Source organism: Capricornis sumatraensis, chromosome 3 (assembly GCF_032405125.1).
Source record: "Capricornis sumatraensis isolate serow.1 chromosome 3, serow.2, whole genome shotgun sequence".
In the NCBI taxonomy this organism is placed as follows: domain Eukaryota; kingdom Metazoa; phylum Chordata; class Mammalia; order Artiodactyla; family Bovidae; genus Capricornis; species Capricornis sumatraensis.
Window position 1 is genome coordinate 165,400,200 of NC_091071.1, and position 15,027 is coordinate 165,415,226.

The 15,027-nt window shown below is 55.5% G+C and overlaps 1 protein-coding gene and 1 pseudogene across 1 annotated transcript; both read left to right on the forward strand.

Moving 5' to 3' along the window:
- Positions 1-949: 949 nt before the first annotated feature.
- LOC138076361 (large ribosomal subunit protein eL22 pseudogene) lies at positions 950-1,378 on the forward strand (annotated as a pseudogene).
- A 3,361-nt stretch (positions 1,379-4,739) lies between these two features.
- On the forward strand, positions 4,740-11,849 carry FNDC5 (fibronectin type III domain containing 5). The gene is made up of 6 exons (XM_068968504.1): positions 4,740-4,947; positions 6,511-6,626; positions 7,369-7,567; positions 8,115-8,204; positions 10,313-10,483; positions 11,746-11,849. The coding sequence occupies exons 1-6, from the start codon at positions 4,740-4,742 to the stop codon at positions 11,847-11,849; spliced, it is 888 nt and encodes a 295-aa protein (XP_068824605.1).
- The last annotated feature ends 3,178 nt before the right edge of the window (positions 11,850-15,027 follow it).

The following is a 15,027-nucleotide window of genomic DNA, read 5'->3' on the forward strand; positions in this document are numbered from 1 at the left end:
CAGTACTAATTAAAACGCCCTCCCTGCTTTCCTTTTAAGTTTTGTTTGTTTTTGGCTTTGCTGTGAGGCTTGTGGGATCTTAGTTTCCCAACGGAGGATCGAACCCATATCTCTTGTGATGGAAGCACTGAATCCTAACCACTGGACCAGCAGGGAATCCCATCCTTTTACATTAATACTCTCTCCTGGCTCCTATATATCTGTGGTTCCTCTTGGTCCAGAAGGCAGTCCGCTCTTTGTCTTTTAAGAGTGTCTGTCTCTTTAAGGAGTTCCTCAAGAACTTGGACCAATCTGGTTCATCGTGATGTCTTTGGCACCCAGCCCCAGGCTGGCCTGGTACACAGACATTCAAGAAACATTAAGCTGGGTTGGCCTCGTCATTGCTGCGATGGGCACTTTGGGTGATTAGACGGGCCAGACCATTGTCTCCCAGCTGTATGACCCGTGGCAAGCTACCTCCTCTCTTTAAGACTCAGTTTCTATATCCGTAGATGAGTATAACATTCCCAACATCTCAGGGTGGTGAGGACTCAGGAGAAGCTTCTAGAGTGTATGTAATGCACCAGCACATAGAAACTGTTGGGTCAGTGGTGGGTCCCTTTCCCGGTATGGTCTTGGGCCTGGGCTTAGCAACCGCCTCTGTGAGCAACCAGCCTCCTCAAGCCCTCTAGGGAATGAAAATGTATATTCACTGGTGGGACCTGGGCCCAGGACCCTTGAGGAGCACCCAGAGCTGAAGGAAGGATATAGGCAGACCAGATCAAGCCCTGAACTGGAAGCCACATCACTGAATTTGAGCCATGGCTCCATAATTTACTGGCTGTGCAACCCAGAGTGAGTCCTCACACCTCTCTGAGCCTCAGTTTCCTGATCTGGAATAGCAGCTAATAACACTCATCAGTCTAAGACTCAAAATAATATGGACAGCCTTTCTGCCTCTGCAGCCACCATGGTGCCTGTGAAAAAGCTTGTGGTGAAGGTGGGCAAGAAAGAAAGAAGCAGGTCCTGAAGTTTCCTCTTGATTGTACCCATCCTGAGAAGATGGACTCATGGATGCTGCCAGTTTTGAGCAGTTTCTTCAAGAGACAAAGTGAATGGAAAAGGTGGGAATCTTGGGGAAGTGGCAGTGACAATCGAAAGAAGCGAAAGCATGATTACTGCAACTTCCGTGGTGCCTTTTTCTAAAAGGTATTTGAAATATCTCACCAAAAAATATTTGAAGAAGAATAATCTGCGTGATTGGTTGCGTGGAGTTGATAACAGCAAAGAAAGTTACTAATTGCACTACTTCCAGATTAATCAAGATGAAGAAGAGGAAGAGGAGGATGAAAACTCAGTTATCTTCGGGGGAGGGGCTTTCTTGGTGGCTCAGTGGTAAAGAATCCACCTTTCAATGCAGGGGGTATGAGTTCAACCCCTGGTCCCAGAAGGTCTCACATGCCTCGGAGCAACTACTGAAGCCCACGCACCAGGAGCCCGTGCTCCAAAAGCAGCCCATGCAACAATGAGAAGTCCATGTGGCAACTGGAGAGTCGCCCCCACGCACCACAACTAGAGAAAAGCCCGCGTGGCCACAAAGACCCAGCACAGCCGTGAATAAATAGACACAATTTTAAAACCCTCCAAACTCAGTTATCTGGAATATTTTGTATAGGTTCTTGAATAAAACTCAGGAACCAAAATAAATAAATAACATGGACAAAAAGCCAAGTTCTGGGTAAGTGCTTGATTACCCTCAAAGCAATCTCCTGTCCTTCTCCTAATTCTTCCTGTGATTTGGAGGATGTGTATTCATGAGGCACCTTAGACAGGGTTATGACCATTCTAGGTGGCAGAGAGGAGACTTCCCATCCTAAACGCTTACCTGCAGCCTGGGTTAGGCACTGGGACACTGGAGAACTCTGGACACTCAGGACGATCCAAGCACTTATGATCTCACCAGGTGTGCCAATGTGTAAGTGATGTCAGCCCCCCAGGAGGTTTCTGTGGTGTCCTCCTCCAAATGGAGATCTGTGCAGTTTTGGGGGACAGAGGTACACCCCTCTCCCCCTCCCACCCACATCCCCATTCATGCATTCATTCTTCCACTGCTGTATTTCCAGAATGTTGCACAGAGCCTGGGACATAAGTCTCAATAAATAAATATTAGAAGAACAAGTTTTTACATGCAACACACCCTTTTTGATGGTCTACTGCTCTTAGCCCTGTGCTAAGAGATCGTGTATAGATGGTGCACATAAAGGAACTGGCCCTGACAGCTCTCTCCCAAGATCACCCAGGGGGCCTCTAAATGCTCCCAGCTCTTCCCACCCCCAGACCCAGCTTCCACTGGTTGCCACGCTTCAGGCATCAGGACTTTCCCCAGAACTGAGGTAATGCCCCAGCACCCCACGCATCATGGAACCCTCCAAGGCAGTATGCCCGCAGCCACAATTCTTCAAATCCTGTCTTTCGTGCCCGGTCCATCCTGCAGCCACGCTTCCCCATCGTCTCAAACCCTCAAACACAGCCATCTCCCCACTCCCAATGCCCTACATCTACCTGGGCTTATACCCTACGAGGGCAGCAGGTGGCGCTGAGGCTCCCTTTTCTCCTTCGCTGGACTGGACTCCGGACCCGACCAGGACCCTGTCCCTCCCTCCTCTTGTCCCCAGCAGGGACAGGTGTGGACTCTGTGACCTCTGACTGACCCCTCTCCTTCCTGCTGGCTCCTGCGATGAGGCCTGAGGAGACTCCAGTTGCTCCTGCAGGCCCCGGGTTGTCTTTTCCTGCCTGGTGGGTGAGGAGGGTCCCTAAGGGGCCAAGCTGCAGCTGGTGGGGCGGGGCTGGGCGGGGTTGGGCTGAAAGCAGCTGCCAGGGAGAAAGAAAGAGAAAGAAGAAAGGAGAGAGAGGAAAAAAGAGAGAGAAGAGGGAAAGGAGAGGAAGGGCGAAGCGCTCTGGTTCCCGGCTCCTATCCCAAACAGGTGGAGATCTCAACTGAGGCTCACCCCAGGAAGGTATGTGGTTGAGGAAACAGAGGGGCGGGGGTGTCAGCCAGCCAAGCAGAGCAGGCCTGGGGGTACTGAGGGGCTAGTGCTCAGCCAGAACCCTTGAGCTCCCTCCCATCTTAGCCCTTCCAGGGTGATCAAATAGAGACTTGGGGGCAGTACAGGGAGTCGTGGGGTGGGCATTAGGAGATGCGGGCTCTATTGCTGCTCTGACTTGCTCTGTGAATCTGCACCCAGCTCTTCTCCTCTCTGAACCTCAGGTTCAGAGAGACACAGGCAGGGGGGATCCTGAATGTGTTGTGGGATAACTTTGCAAAGTGTCCCCTTTGCAAAAAGAATTAGGTCTTCCAGGGGCTTCTGAGACGAGAAGGCTTTTAAGACCCAAATGGATGCCCCCTCATGGTGGGATTTCAAACAATGGAGGAGGGGGCTTATTGAGAGAGAAGGGTGGTCCCTCCCTGTCAGGGGCCCTAAGGCCCTGGTCTGCTCGCTGCTCAACCTTGTTTCTCTGACTGGCACTCAGCGTGAAGAGTGACACAGGGTGGGGGGTGGGGGGCTTCCCCAGGAGTCTGGCGCTCCAGAGATGCTCTCATTATTAGGGAGAGGGTGGTGGGTGCAGCATGAGGGCGTTTCTTTGCCACTCCAAGATCAGAAGAGTGGATGAGACCAAGGATGTGTGGGCCGAGGCAGGGACAGTGGTAGGCATATGGATGTCCCCAGGGTGATGACGGAGGGGTACTCAAGCCCTTTCTGAACTGTGGCTGCACTTTATAGAGTCATTAGCTCCTTCACTAGATTCAACAGGGGCCTGAAGGGCAGGGGTAGGGGGGCTGCTGGAACAACTCCTCCCTCATCCCTGCTCTTGAGAAGAGATTGTTCCAGATTGTTCTCTCACTGGGAAGAAGCTGGCACAGGCAAGTTAGGATCTCAGGGATCCCAAGCAGGGAGACAGTCCAGTCAGGCACAGGATGGGGAGTCAGATGGGCCTGTGTTCCCGTCCTGCCTCTGCTGTGGATCCCTGGGCAAGTCCAAGCTGCTGGCTCCTCCTGTGCAAAATGGGGGTAGCAGAGCGGGCCCTGACGGGGTGGCAGGCCCCCGCGTGCATCTGGCACCTCGGGGATGCTCACTGTGGAGAGAAAAACGGAGGCACAAGAAGGGGAAGCACTGGCCTGGGGTCTCAGGCCCTGGCCCTCACCCTCTCTCTTCCCAGCCCCAGGGTAAACACTGAGCACCCTAGCGCCTACTGAGCACTCTATGGAGTCACCCTCATCCCTACTGGGGTTGCTCTCCGCTGCTCCCTCCTGCCCCAGTCTGCAAAGCCTGCTTGTTCTGGGGCAGGGGCAGAGTGAGGGTGGGGACCCCCAGGCGAGCGGGCACAGAGGAGAGTCTCGTGGCACTCGCCCTTCCTTTCTCCCCCCTCCCCCGCCCCCGACAAAGGGCAGCGGTGGCGGCCGGGTCAGGGCTGCGCGCGGCGGGCACAGGCGCTGCGAGGCCAGGGCTCACTCAGCACGGCGGGGGGCCGAGAGCCCGGCTCGGGCACAGGCGAGAGGCTGGGAGCGCCAGCGGGCGCAGCCTCGCAGGCCGGGTCGCGGGCCCTCGGGGTGGGGGCGGCTGGGGGGCGCCCTCCGGCCCTCACCCCGCCCCCGCGCCTCTCCCCGCAGCGGGGGCGCCCCGCCCCCCCCGGGCGCCCGACGTGGACGCGGTCGCCGCCGCCGCCGCCGCCGCGCGGGAGTCGCTGTCCGAGGAGCCGACATGCAGGCGGCGCGGGGCGGCGCGGGGCGGCCGGGCCGGGCGGGCCGCGGGCGGGAGCGCCAGCGCGAGCGGCCGCCGGGCGCCGGAGCCGCGTCCCCCTGCGCCGCCCCGGGCCGGCCGGCCGGAGCCGCCGCCATGCACCCCGGGCCGCCCCGCGCCGCGCTCCGCCTGTGGCTGGGCTGCGTCTGCCTCGCGCTGGTGCAGGCGGGTAAGGGGGCCCCGGGCGGGGGCACGGGTGGGCCTCCTCCGGTCCCTTCCGGGCTCCCTGGGGACCCCGTCTCTGGCCCGCTCACTGATGCCCCTTTGCCACACCTCCAGCCCCTTTCCTGCCTACTTGACCCCCGACCCCACCTCCAGCTCTCAAACCCCCTCCCGCCCCCCCTGGCCCTGGGATCTAGGGTCTTGGGATCCCCAGCCCCCTCCTCTGTTGCCCCGACCCTAGGCCTTTCCTTCAGGAGCCCTGGCTTTCTCTGGCCCAGGGAGCAGCTGAGGACACAGTCCCCGCACCTCAGGCCTCTCTCCCTGCCCCCAAAGCCTTGCAGGCCAACTCTGCAGGTCGGGGTGGCCTGGGTCCTGTGGGGGAGAGGATTGGCACCCGAGGGCACCGCATGGGGGGGTGTGTGGTGGACCCCGAGCCTGGAGGCCGGCTGCCCCCTGGGGCCTGGCCTCCCGGGCACTCTGCCTCTCCTGATGCCCTGTGCCAGTCCCTTCTGGCCGCTGCCGCCTTGCTAGTCTCCGTTCCTGGCCCCTCTCCCTGGCCCAGTGCTGCCTTCCTGCTTCTGTCCTGCGTCTGTCTCCCGTCCCCCCTTGCCTCTTCTCGGGTGCAGTGGCTGCTGCCCCTGTCTGTGTATCTCTGTCTCTCTTGGATTCCACATCTGGCTTTGTGTCCCCAGGCCCCAGGCCTATGAGGTGAGGGGGGCGGCTCTAGGCTTAGGTCTTCTTCCCCTTTCAGTGCCTGCCCCTGGGGGATACAGAAGCTTCAGTGACTCTGCTGCCCCTCTCTTGGGAGGTCCTTGCTTCTCTAACCCTCACCATCCCCCTCACTCTCGTCTCCTCTGATCCCCTTTGTTCTGTCCCCACTTCCAGAAGGCCCTACCCTGTTCCCTTGACTCTGCTGTAGGGGCCCTGCTCTCAGTGACCCCGTCTTCCTCTGCTGCCTGCCCAACTGCCTCCTGGGGTTGGCAGGGTCTGGAGAAGGCCCTTCCCCAGGCTTCTCCTGCCTGGCCCTCCACAATCCTGGGGCTTCCTCTCTCAAGCCTCAGTCCCATCCCAGGACTCGCCCAGCTAGACTCTTCTCGACCTCTGGGTCTTTCTCCTTCCCTCAAGGTCACTCACTTGACAGTGCCATTTTGTAGCAAGAACCCTGGACTGGGAGGCCTTCTGACCGCTTTCACCAGACTCACCTTCAGCTCCTGCAACCCCGGCCACCTATGTCTCCTCCGTGCCTGTCCTCCACCCCACTCCCCACCTCCCGCTGACCCTCCAGGAGCCCTGGCCCTGGCCCAGGCTCATCAATTTTAGTCGGACTCTAGTGGGGCCAGTTGTGGTCAGCACGGGCCCCTGCCCTGGATCCAAGGAGCCTGGGGCTTCTCAGGCTTGGCTCTTCAACCCCTAAGAAACTGAGACCACCCCTGGGAGCCAGTCCTATCGGAGGCCTGGATTTCTTCCTGTCACTGCATAGCCACCTCAGGTTCCCCTTTCATGCTTATGAGACAGTGGATCTGCGCCTCACAGCAGAGGTGCTCAGACTCAGGTGCCTCCCCACCCCCAGACAGCCCCTCGGCCCCAGTGAACGTCACCGTCAGGCACCTCAAGGCCAACTCTGCAGTGGTAAGCTGGGACGTCTTGGAGGACGAGGTTGTCATCGGATTTGCCATCTCTCAGCAGGTAACCCTCAAGGGTCCCTGGGAGGGAAGAACACATCCAGGTACAAGTGATGGGTGGGAGGGGAGGGAAGCAGAAAGACAGAGGAACAAGGAGCAAGAGAGATGGGCAGAAAGCTGCACAGGGGGCTGGGAAAGGAGGCCCCAGAAGGGAAACCTATGGTTGGAACCTGGGAATTAGGGGCAGGATTTTGATCATAAACAGACGTCAGTTTAGGACCTGGTTCCAGTCCATGGGTCGCAAAGGTCGGACACGACTGAGCCACTAACACACCAGTTCTCTTGGGTTTCTCTCGTGGCTGAGTGGTAAACAATCCGCCTGCCAGTGCAGGCAACTCGGGTTCCATCCCTGGGTCGGGAGAACCCCTGGAGAAGGAAATGGCAACCCACTCCAGTATTCTTATCTGGGAAATCCCATGGACAGAGGAGCCTGGCGGGCCACAGTCCATGGGGTCACAAAGAGCCGGGCATGATTTAGTGACTAAACAAAATCACCACCACCACCAGTTCTCTCAAGATATATGTCCTTGGGCAGCTTCTGAAACCTCTCTGAGCCTATCTTCTGCCCTGTAAAATGGAGAGGTGGATACCTACCTGCAGAGGTGATGGGATGCTTGAGTCAGACTGTGGCTGTGGGGGCTTTAGCCCGGTAGCCAGGGTGAGGCCTCATCACTGCTGGAGAGGTGGGCAGATGTGGCATGGGGGCCTGGGCACTGAAACCCGGGCCCCGGCTTTGGTCTTGGCAGAAGAAGGATGTGCGGATGCTGCGCTTCATCCAGGAGGTGAACACCACCACCCGCTCGTGCGCGCTCTGGGACCTGGAGGAGGACACGGAGTACATCGTGCACGTGCAGGCCATATCCATCCAGGGTCAGAGTCCGGCCAGCGAGCCCGTGCTCTTCAAGACGCCACGCGAGGCTGAGAAGATGGCCTCGAAGAACAAAGGCAGGCCCGGGCCACCGTCAGCACGGGACAGGGTGTGGGGAGGGGTGGTCCGGGCTGGGGCGGTGCATGGCTGACAGACAGCACGAAACCCGCCCCCCATCCCTCCCCAGGACCCTGCCACCTAGTCAGGCAGCCCCCTGAGAGAGGGAGGTCCTCTCTGGTCCCCCAAACAATGGGACACAAACTTGCAGCTTTAAGTCCAGTTACTGTCCCCTAAGGAGCCATCAGGTATGTTCTCAAATCTCTTTGGGGGCACAAGTAGAAATAAACCCTGATGTTGGGAGAGCTTGAAGGCAGGAGGAGAGGGGACAACAGAGGATGAGGTGGTTGGATGGCATCACCGACTCAATGGCATGAGTTTGAGTAAACTCTGGGGAGTTGGTGATGGACAGGGAGGCCTGGCGTGCTGCGGTCCATGGGGTCGCAAAGAGTCGGACACGACCAAGCAACTGAACTGAGAAATAGCACTTGATATTGGGGCTTGGCCCTAGACGGGTGGCTGTTGGAGGGGCAGGGAGCCCTAGACCTAGCGTCTCTCTCCATACAGATGAGGTGACCATGAAGGAGATGGGGAGGAGCCAACAGCTGCGGACGGGCGAGGTGCTGATCATCGTTGTGGTCCTGTTCATGTGGGCCGGTGAGTCGGCCCGAGCTCCCCTTTACTTCACCTGGTGGGGGGGCGGGAAATGGGGAACCCTGACCAGATCCTTTTCTCATGAAAATGAAGGACGAGGGGCTTAGAGACAGTGAGAGAGGAGGATTTAGAAACCTAAGTTCTGCTCTGGTGGGCCAGATCTGATTCTTTTTGTAACTCACCCCTCACCAAAAAAAAAAAAAAGCAATTCAGTAGCTGCCTGGGTGGGGTTGGCCAAAAGGTTCATTTGGTTTTTTTCCATGACGTCATATAAAAAACCCCAAACGAACATTCTGGCCAACCCAATAGGATTCTGTGAGTGCTTGCCCTGCGCCCCCCTCAAAGCAGCCATGGCTGCAGCAGCCTCTCTGTCCGAGCAGCTCAGGGTTGGGCCACCCTCTTATCCCACTCATCTCTCTAGACACAGCTCTGAGACTGCCTGCATGAAGCCTCCCAATCCGTGCATTAGAATGTTTCTCCTGCCTCTGTGCTCCCAGGGCACACTGTGTGCTCCTCTCTGAATGTAGCTCTTCCTAGCTAAGTTAGTTGGGCTCCTCCCTCCCTCTTTTCCCACTTGTCTGTGAGCTCCCTGAGGATAGAGACTAGGGTCTCTGTCCTCAACCCAACCAGAATTTACTGAACAGCCACTCCATTCCAGAGAGAAGTGCTACAGCTGGGATTAAGAAGAGCCAGGTGCTTGTAAGGATCTCAGCCTGGGAGATGCCAGGCCCATATTTAACTATAATTCGACGTGATGAGTGCTGTCAGAGCACCATGCATGGGAGCAGAGGACAGGGGCTTCATTCTGGGGCTTGGAGTAGAAATCAAGAAAAACCCAGAGAGGGGGTAAATGGGGATTGTGTTTTGAAGGATGAGTAGGAGTTCCCCAAGCAGCCAAAAAAAGGAAGGGTGTTCTGGGCATAGTGTGTGTAAGAAACGAATTAGGCTCAGTCTGGCTCAGTGCAGCTGTGACCCTAGAGAGAAGGTAGAGAGTGAGGAGGGAAGGATGGTGAGGCTGTCAAGTGGACTGAAGTCTTTTTGAAGGAATTAAACTCCATGTCAAAGTTATATTAACATCCATGGTTGAGAGGGTATCCATGGTTGTTGAGGCATATGGGAAAATATGTTCTATAGACGCAAAGGAAAGCAGACGCTTGAAAGATAAAGGAAAAACAAAGGATTGTACAAAAGGGGAGCTTTGCTTATGTGGCATGCTATTAGACTTGGCACAGATAGTATTCATATAATTGAAACAATATAAAATAGTGAATTAACCCCAAATTGTGGTGTAATTCGGCTAGAATGATGGGGAAGGAAGTTGAGGGGGTTGTTGGGCTTTGTCTCCCATGGAGGGGACATCAACAGATAATCTATAAAACAGATCAAGAAGTAGCTCTCTATTAAAGAGTTCCCTGGTGGCCTAATGGTTAGGATTCTGGGCTTTCACTACTGTGACCTGGGCTCAGTCCCTGGTCAGGGAACTAAGATCCCGCAAGCCATGCAGCATGGCCAAAGGAAAAAAGCAAAAGCACTGTCAGTCAAGTACAGAGGTGAAAACGGGGAAGGCCTCTATGGGAGTTGGAGGTGGTTGCGTTAATATTACACTAATGGCCTTTCAAAAAAAAAAATATTAGTTTAACAGTGTTGAACATTTAGGAGAGTGCAGGCCCTGGAGTGCACACCTCAGCTGCACCCTGTGATGGTGAGTGAGTTATCTGAGCTCTGCCTCAGTTCCTCCTTGGTAACCTGGGGAGGCTAATAACTGGTGCCCCCCGAGAGCTGTGAGGGTTCAGCGAGGTGGACTGTCAGGCCCTGGCACGTGCTAGATGGATGCTCTCGTTGCTCTAAAGGAAAAGGAAGCCCTCTGAGGTCTAGAAAAGGGAAGGGAGGAGACAGGGTCAGAAGGGTGTTGTGGGAAGGCTGGTGAGGTGAAGGGGTTGCAGGGTTACAGACAGGTGGACATGGGAGCCAGAGGCAGCCTCCTGCGTCAGAGCGGGTAAGAGGCCACCTGGAGCCTAGACCCGCAGGAGCTCAGCCGGGTCTAGCGGGAATGAAGCAGAGGGGTGGGGACCAGGGCTCTGGGCTCTGACTCCTCCCCCTTGTCCCTGCAGGCGTCATCGCCCTCTTCTGCCGCCAGTATGACATCATCAAGGACAACGAACCTAACAACAACAAGGAAAAAACCAAGAGTGCTTCAGAAACCAGCACACCAGAGCACCAAGGCGGGGGGCTTCTCCGTAGCAAGGTGAGAGCAAGATCGGAACCCCGGGGCTGGCTCCCTGGTAGTCCCTGGGCTACCAAGGGGTCAGCTCGGGGCCTGGCGTGGCTGCCGTGGGACAGAGCCAAGCTTGGCCGCTGCCTGTGTGACACAGGGCACGCTGCAGATTGATTTCGGACCCTCTCCTTTGGCAGGGTGCCAGGGGCCAGGAGGGGTTTAACCAGAGTGCAGCAAATTGGGGGAGGGCAGAGTTCCTGGTTGACGTGGGATGACAAGAGTCGGGGTTCTGGGCTCCTTCCGCTCCTGCTCTGCTGTGTGACCTTGGGCAGGTGCTTCATGAACTCTTTGTACCTTCATTTCCTCTCCTGTAAAACAGATATGAAAACAAAACCTTTCAGTGCTTGCTCTGGGCAGCTCAGAAGGAAGACGTAGAGAATGGGAGAGAATCTCATGGTTCTGACGATGGTTGTCCAACACACATCTGGTCCTCTCCACATTTCCTCCCCTCTCCGTCTCCTTACACCCTCTGGCTTCCTGTCCTCTCTCTCGGCTTCTATCTGGCGCTTTCCTGAAGCCTCTTATTAACCCCCATCTCCAGAAGCACCTCAGCAATGTCAGTGGCTGAGGCTGTGCTCAAGAGGCAGATCTGCAGGAGGCGAGAGGACCGGCCGGCGGGGCGGCTCTGCTGGGGCCCAGGACCCCGTCCTGGCCATTCAGCTCAGCGAGGCCGGAGGCTGGGCGTGAGAAGGCAGAGAGACCGGGCACCCAGGCGGGGCTCCTGCTGCCTTCCACCTGAGACAAAAGCCTGGCTTTTAGGCTGCAGCCCTGCTGCTCCCTTCCTTCTGGCGTCTTCTCCCTGTTTCCAAACCTTGCAAGAACTCTATTCAATTCAGCCCTGGCCGCTTCTCTCATTTCTTCCCTCCCAGTTTCCAAACAAGCCCTCAGTGAACATCATCGAAGTGTGACTGCCTGTCTGCAGGAAGAAGGATTTGATTTTTCTTCTCTGCTGGTCCCTGGGTCCGTGGGCTCAGGGAGAGAGGGGACTGCCGAGGCTGGAGACGGGGAGGTCCCGCTAGTTGCAGTCTCCCTCTGTACTCCCATCCTGGTCTAGTGACGAAGGCTAAACTACAGACCCCAACTCTGCAAAAAATAAAACAAGCCACCAAACTAAAAGGCCTGGCCCCATTCTGGAAAAGGCAAAGCTGCATGAGACACAGCCTTCTTTCTGCCTCTTCACCTCTCCTGGACTGGCCTCCTCTCTGAGAAAATGTACAAAGCTCCTGGGAGCTGACACGCACCTGGACTGACAGAAGCTGTGTCTTTCAGGGAAGCTGTGGGGCTGCCTGCCGGGCAGAGTCCTGGCTGCCATCAAGCCTTCGCTGGATCCAGCCATCAAGGACTTGTTTGTGGTGCGATGCACAACCTTGTGAGTGTGTAAGATGTTTTCTGTTCTGTCTCTTTTGGAAAACACAATTGAAGGGCTTTACTCCAGAGGGCAGAGGGATTCCCCGACTTGTGGCCTGTATCCTCTACCTTCTTTGACCCTTGTTTTTGACTGTAAGATCATCAGTCTGGGGTCTGAAGACAGAATGGAAAAGAAACCTTTGAAGGTACGGGCTCCGTTTCTTTAGGAAAAAAATATCTTGGGAGTTGCAACAGTGCTGGCTTGCACAACTGAAAAGATACGTCCACATGGAATACCCTGGGGGCTGCTCATCACCCCCTCTGGGTTGGACTCTGCTGGAAGGCAGGCCCAAGCCATTCACCATGGACAGTCAGCAGTCCCGGCCTCTGGGGTCTCCATATCTTGCCATCTCATCCAGGGTTCTGCGAAAGTTCCCCGGAGTCCTCATGTCCTTCCCTAGAGCCTGAGTGGTGTGAGGTGACGGGTCCCTCCCTCCACTGCCTCTTTCTGGTTTAAAACACAAATGGTGCTTGCTAAGGGAGGGCAGAGCCTTCCCTGGGACTGAAAAGTTACGGCTGCGGAGTGCCTGCATGGGAAGAGACGGACCTCTGCGTCTTCCATCGGTGACTGAGGACGAGCGTGTGGGAGACCGCGCCTGGCACAAGCCTGGCACACCATAGGCGCCCAGTGCATACCTGTTGAACTGAACGATAAGAGCAATGGCCCCCAAGCCAGAGAGCTGAAAGCCATTACCCCTGACCGCCCCTTCCTTCCGGTCTACAAGAGCTGTCATGGCTGGGGCAGCCGCCACTCTGCTTTGCCCAAGTGTGGAACACAGGGAGGGAGGAGACACAGGGTAAAAGGCAGATGTCGGCAACACTAAGGGCTTCCTCATGGGAGGGCATGAGGCTCCACTCATTGTCTTGTGACTTCCATCCCTGCTGAATGGGGCTGCAAGGCCAAGGCTCCTTAGGGCAGAGGTCCTTACCTCTGATCCAGTTAGAGCAATAACCACTTTTTAAATGTAAAATAAAAAGACAAATGAAAAGGCACATCCTTGTCTTCTGGTAAATGCCCAAATGTTGCCCTCTTTTTCTGGCAGTTGGCAGCAAGTCAGGATGTGTGGAGGAGGGAGGCAGTTCTCTCTCCGTTTTGGCCTGCAGCTTCTTTAGGGACAAGCCTGCCAGCCAAGCTGGAGTTGGAAGGGAAATCTCGAACAGATGGGGGTGCACGTGTAGGAGGAGAAAATAGCTGCTCTATCCTATGACTGAGCCCCTCCTCCCCCCTCCACCCCAACCGAGGTTGGGCTGCCTCATCACATAGGTATGCAGGCTGGAGCTCAGTTTTTAAAACAAAGGGTTTTCCCCTCTGGATGGGGTTGGTGCTTTCCCTGGCCAAAGGAATGCACACAGCCCTGCTTCTCCCAGCATAAGGGGGAAGTCAGGAAGAACTGCAGGAGCTGCTGGCTGCTGCAGCTCAGAATTCACAGCATGCTGTTAAGGCTGTTAAAGGAACATCATTCTGATCCCACAGCAGGCTGGAAGGTAGAGTAATGATGCCATTAGCCAATGAGCAGACCAGTAAATGGGGGCACCTTGAACATTTCTGTCTAGAGCGGGGAGGAGCTTAGAAAACATCAGGTGAGTGGGACTTAGAGTAGGCTATTCTGGAAGGTTTTGAGAGCAGAGGGAAGCAGGTCTTGGGAGTCTGGGTAAAAAACTGGAAAACTGATTAGCACACAGAACTCCAAGCCAGACCTCAGAGAGGTACTTCCCAGGCCCTCTGAGCCTGTCCAGCACCAGAGGATGGAGAATCTCCAGGTTGGCATCCGGTATAGACAGCTATCCGTGGCGTCCTGGGAGTGCCGCTTGCGGTCTTCACCTTGTCAGTGCCAGCACATCATCTTAGGGCTTGAGGGGAGTGGTGCAAACCACACTCCTTACTAAATTCCATTCCCTGTAATCATCTCCCTAAACTCCCAAGTTCCCCAACAATTGAGCTGGTCTCCAGTTAACTGGAGTTGCGCGGTCGACCCGACCGCTGTGACCTTTCTTTCTTCAAGCTGTCCCTTCTTCAGCCCTCACTTGGCTCTACAGATTCCCCACAGCTTGGGAAGGGCCCAGGCAAGTTGCCTGAGACCGGGACCCCTGCCCTGCAAGACCACAGGCCTGTGGGAGGACTGCTGGACTGAGGCCGAGACCTTCAGGCCAGATACTTCTCTGAGGGGGTCCTGGTCTCCTCTGTCAAAAACAGAAGGGTAAGAACAGAGGATTCCCAGACCTCACCCCCGCTAGAGTGGGAGCCAAAGAGCTTCCCTCTGAGAACAGGGAGGGGACCCCAGGGTCTGAGGAGAGGAAGGAGGACTGGTGAATTTCCATGGGGCAGGAGTCTTTCCTTCCTCCAGTCCAGTCCCCTCAACCCCAGCTTTTCAGTGTGGGCCTCCTCTGGAAAAGACCCTGACGCTGGGAAAGATTTAACGCAAAAGGAGAAGGGGGCAGCAGAGGATTAGATGGTTGGATAGCATCACCAACTCAAAGGACATGAATTTGAGCTAACTCTGGGGATAGTGGAGGACAGAGGAACCTGGCGTGCTGCAGTCTGTGGGGTTGCAAAAAGTCGGATGTGACTTAGCAACTGGGCAACAGCTCCGCTCAAATCCACTTTAAAGATGTCTAGTTCAGTCCTTTACAGAAATATGTAGTATCTCACCTCTCCAGTCATGTGATGTTTCAGACCTCTACTTTCTTATCCTCTTTAAATCTATTTGACAGACTTTGGATTTTGCTTTTAAAAAGTGGCCTCCAAGAACAAAATGCTTCTGTAAGCAGGACAACCCTCGCCCCCAAGCTCCATGGGTACAATATGCCCAAAACCTTGTTATTTGAAGATCTTTGTATACCAATAATTCCTTAATGATTCAGCATTTCAGGACTAGATGGCTTTAAAGATTGTCCAAAAGATGACATTCCACTGCTTCCCAACAGGTGCGTGGAGGGTCAGATTTTCCATCTGTGGCATGTTCCAGTTGTCACAGGGTGAGGACAGATGGGGAGGATTGACAAGGCGGGAGCTTTTAGTTAAGGAATTCCACTGTTAGCCAGCTGATACTTCCTGTGACAAGTGGACATTTTTTTCCTGACAGGTGTTCTGGCCTACAAAGCAGGCATACCCTAGAATCAGCTTAGGAATAATTGCCTTCTCTT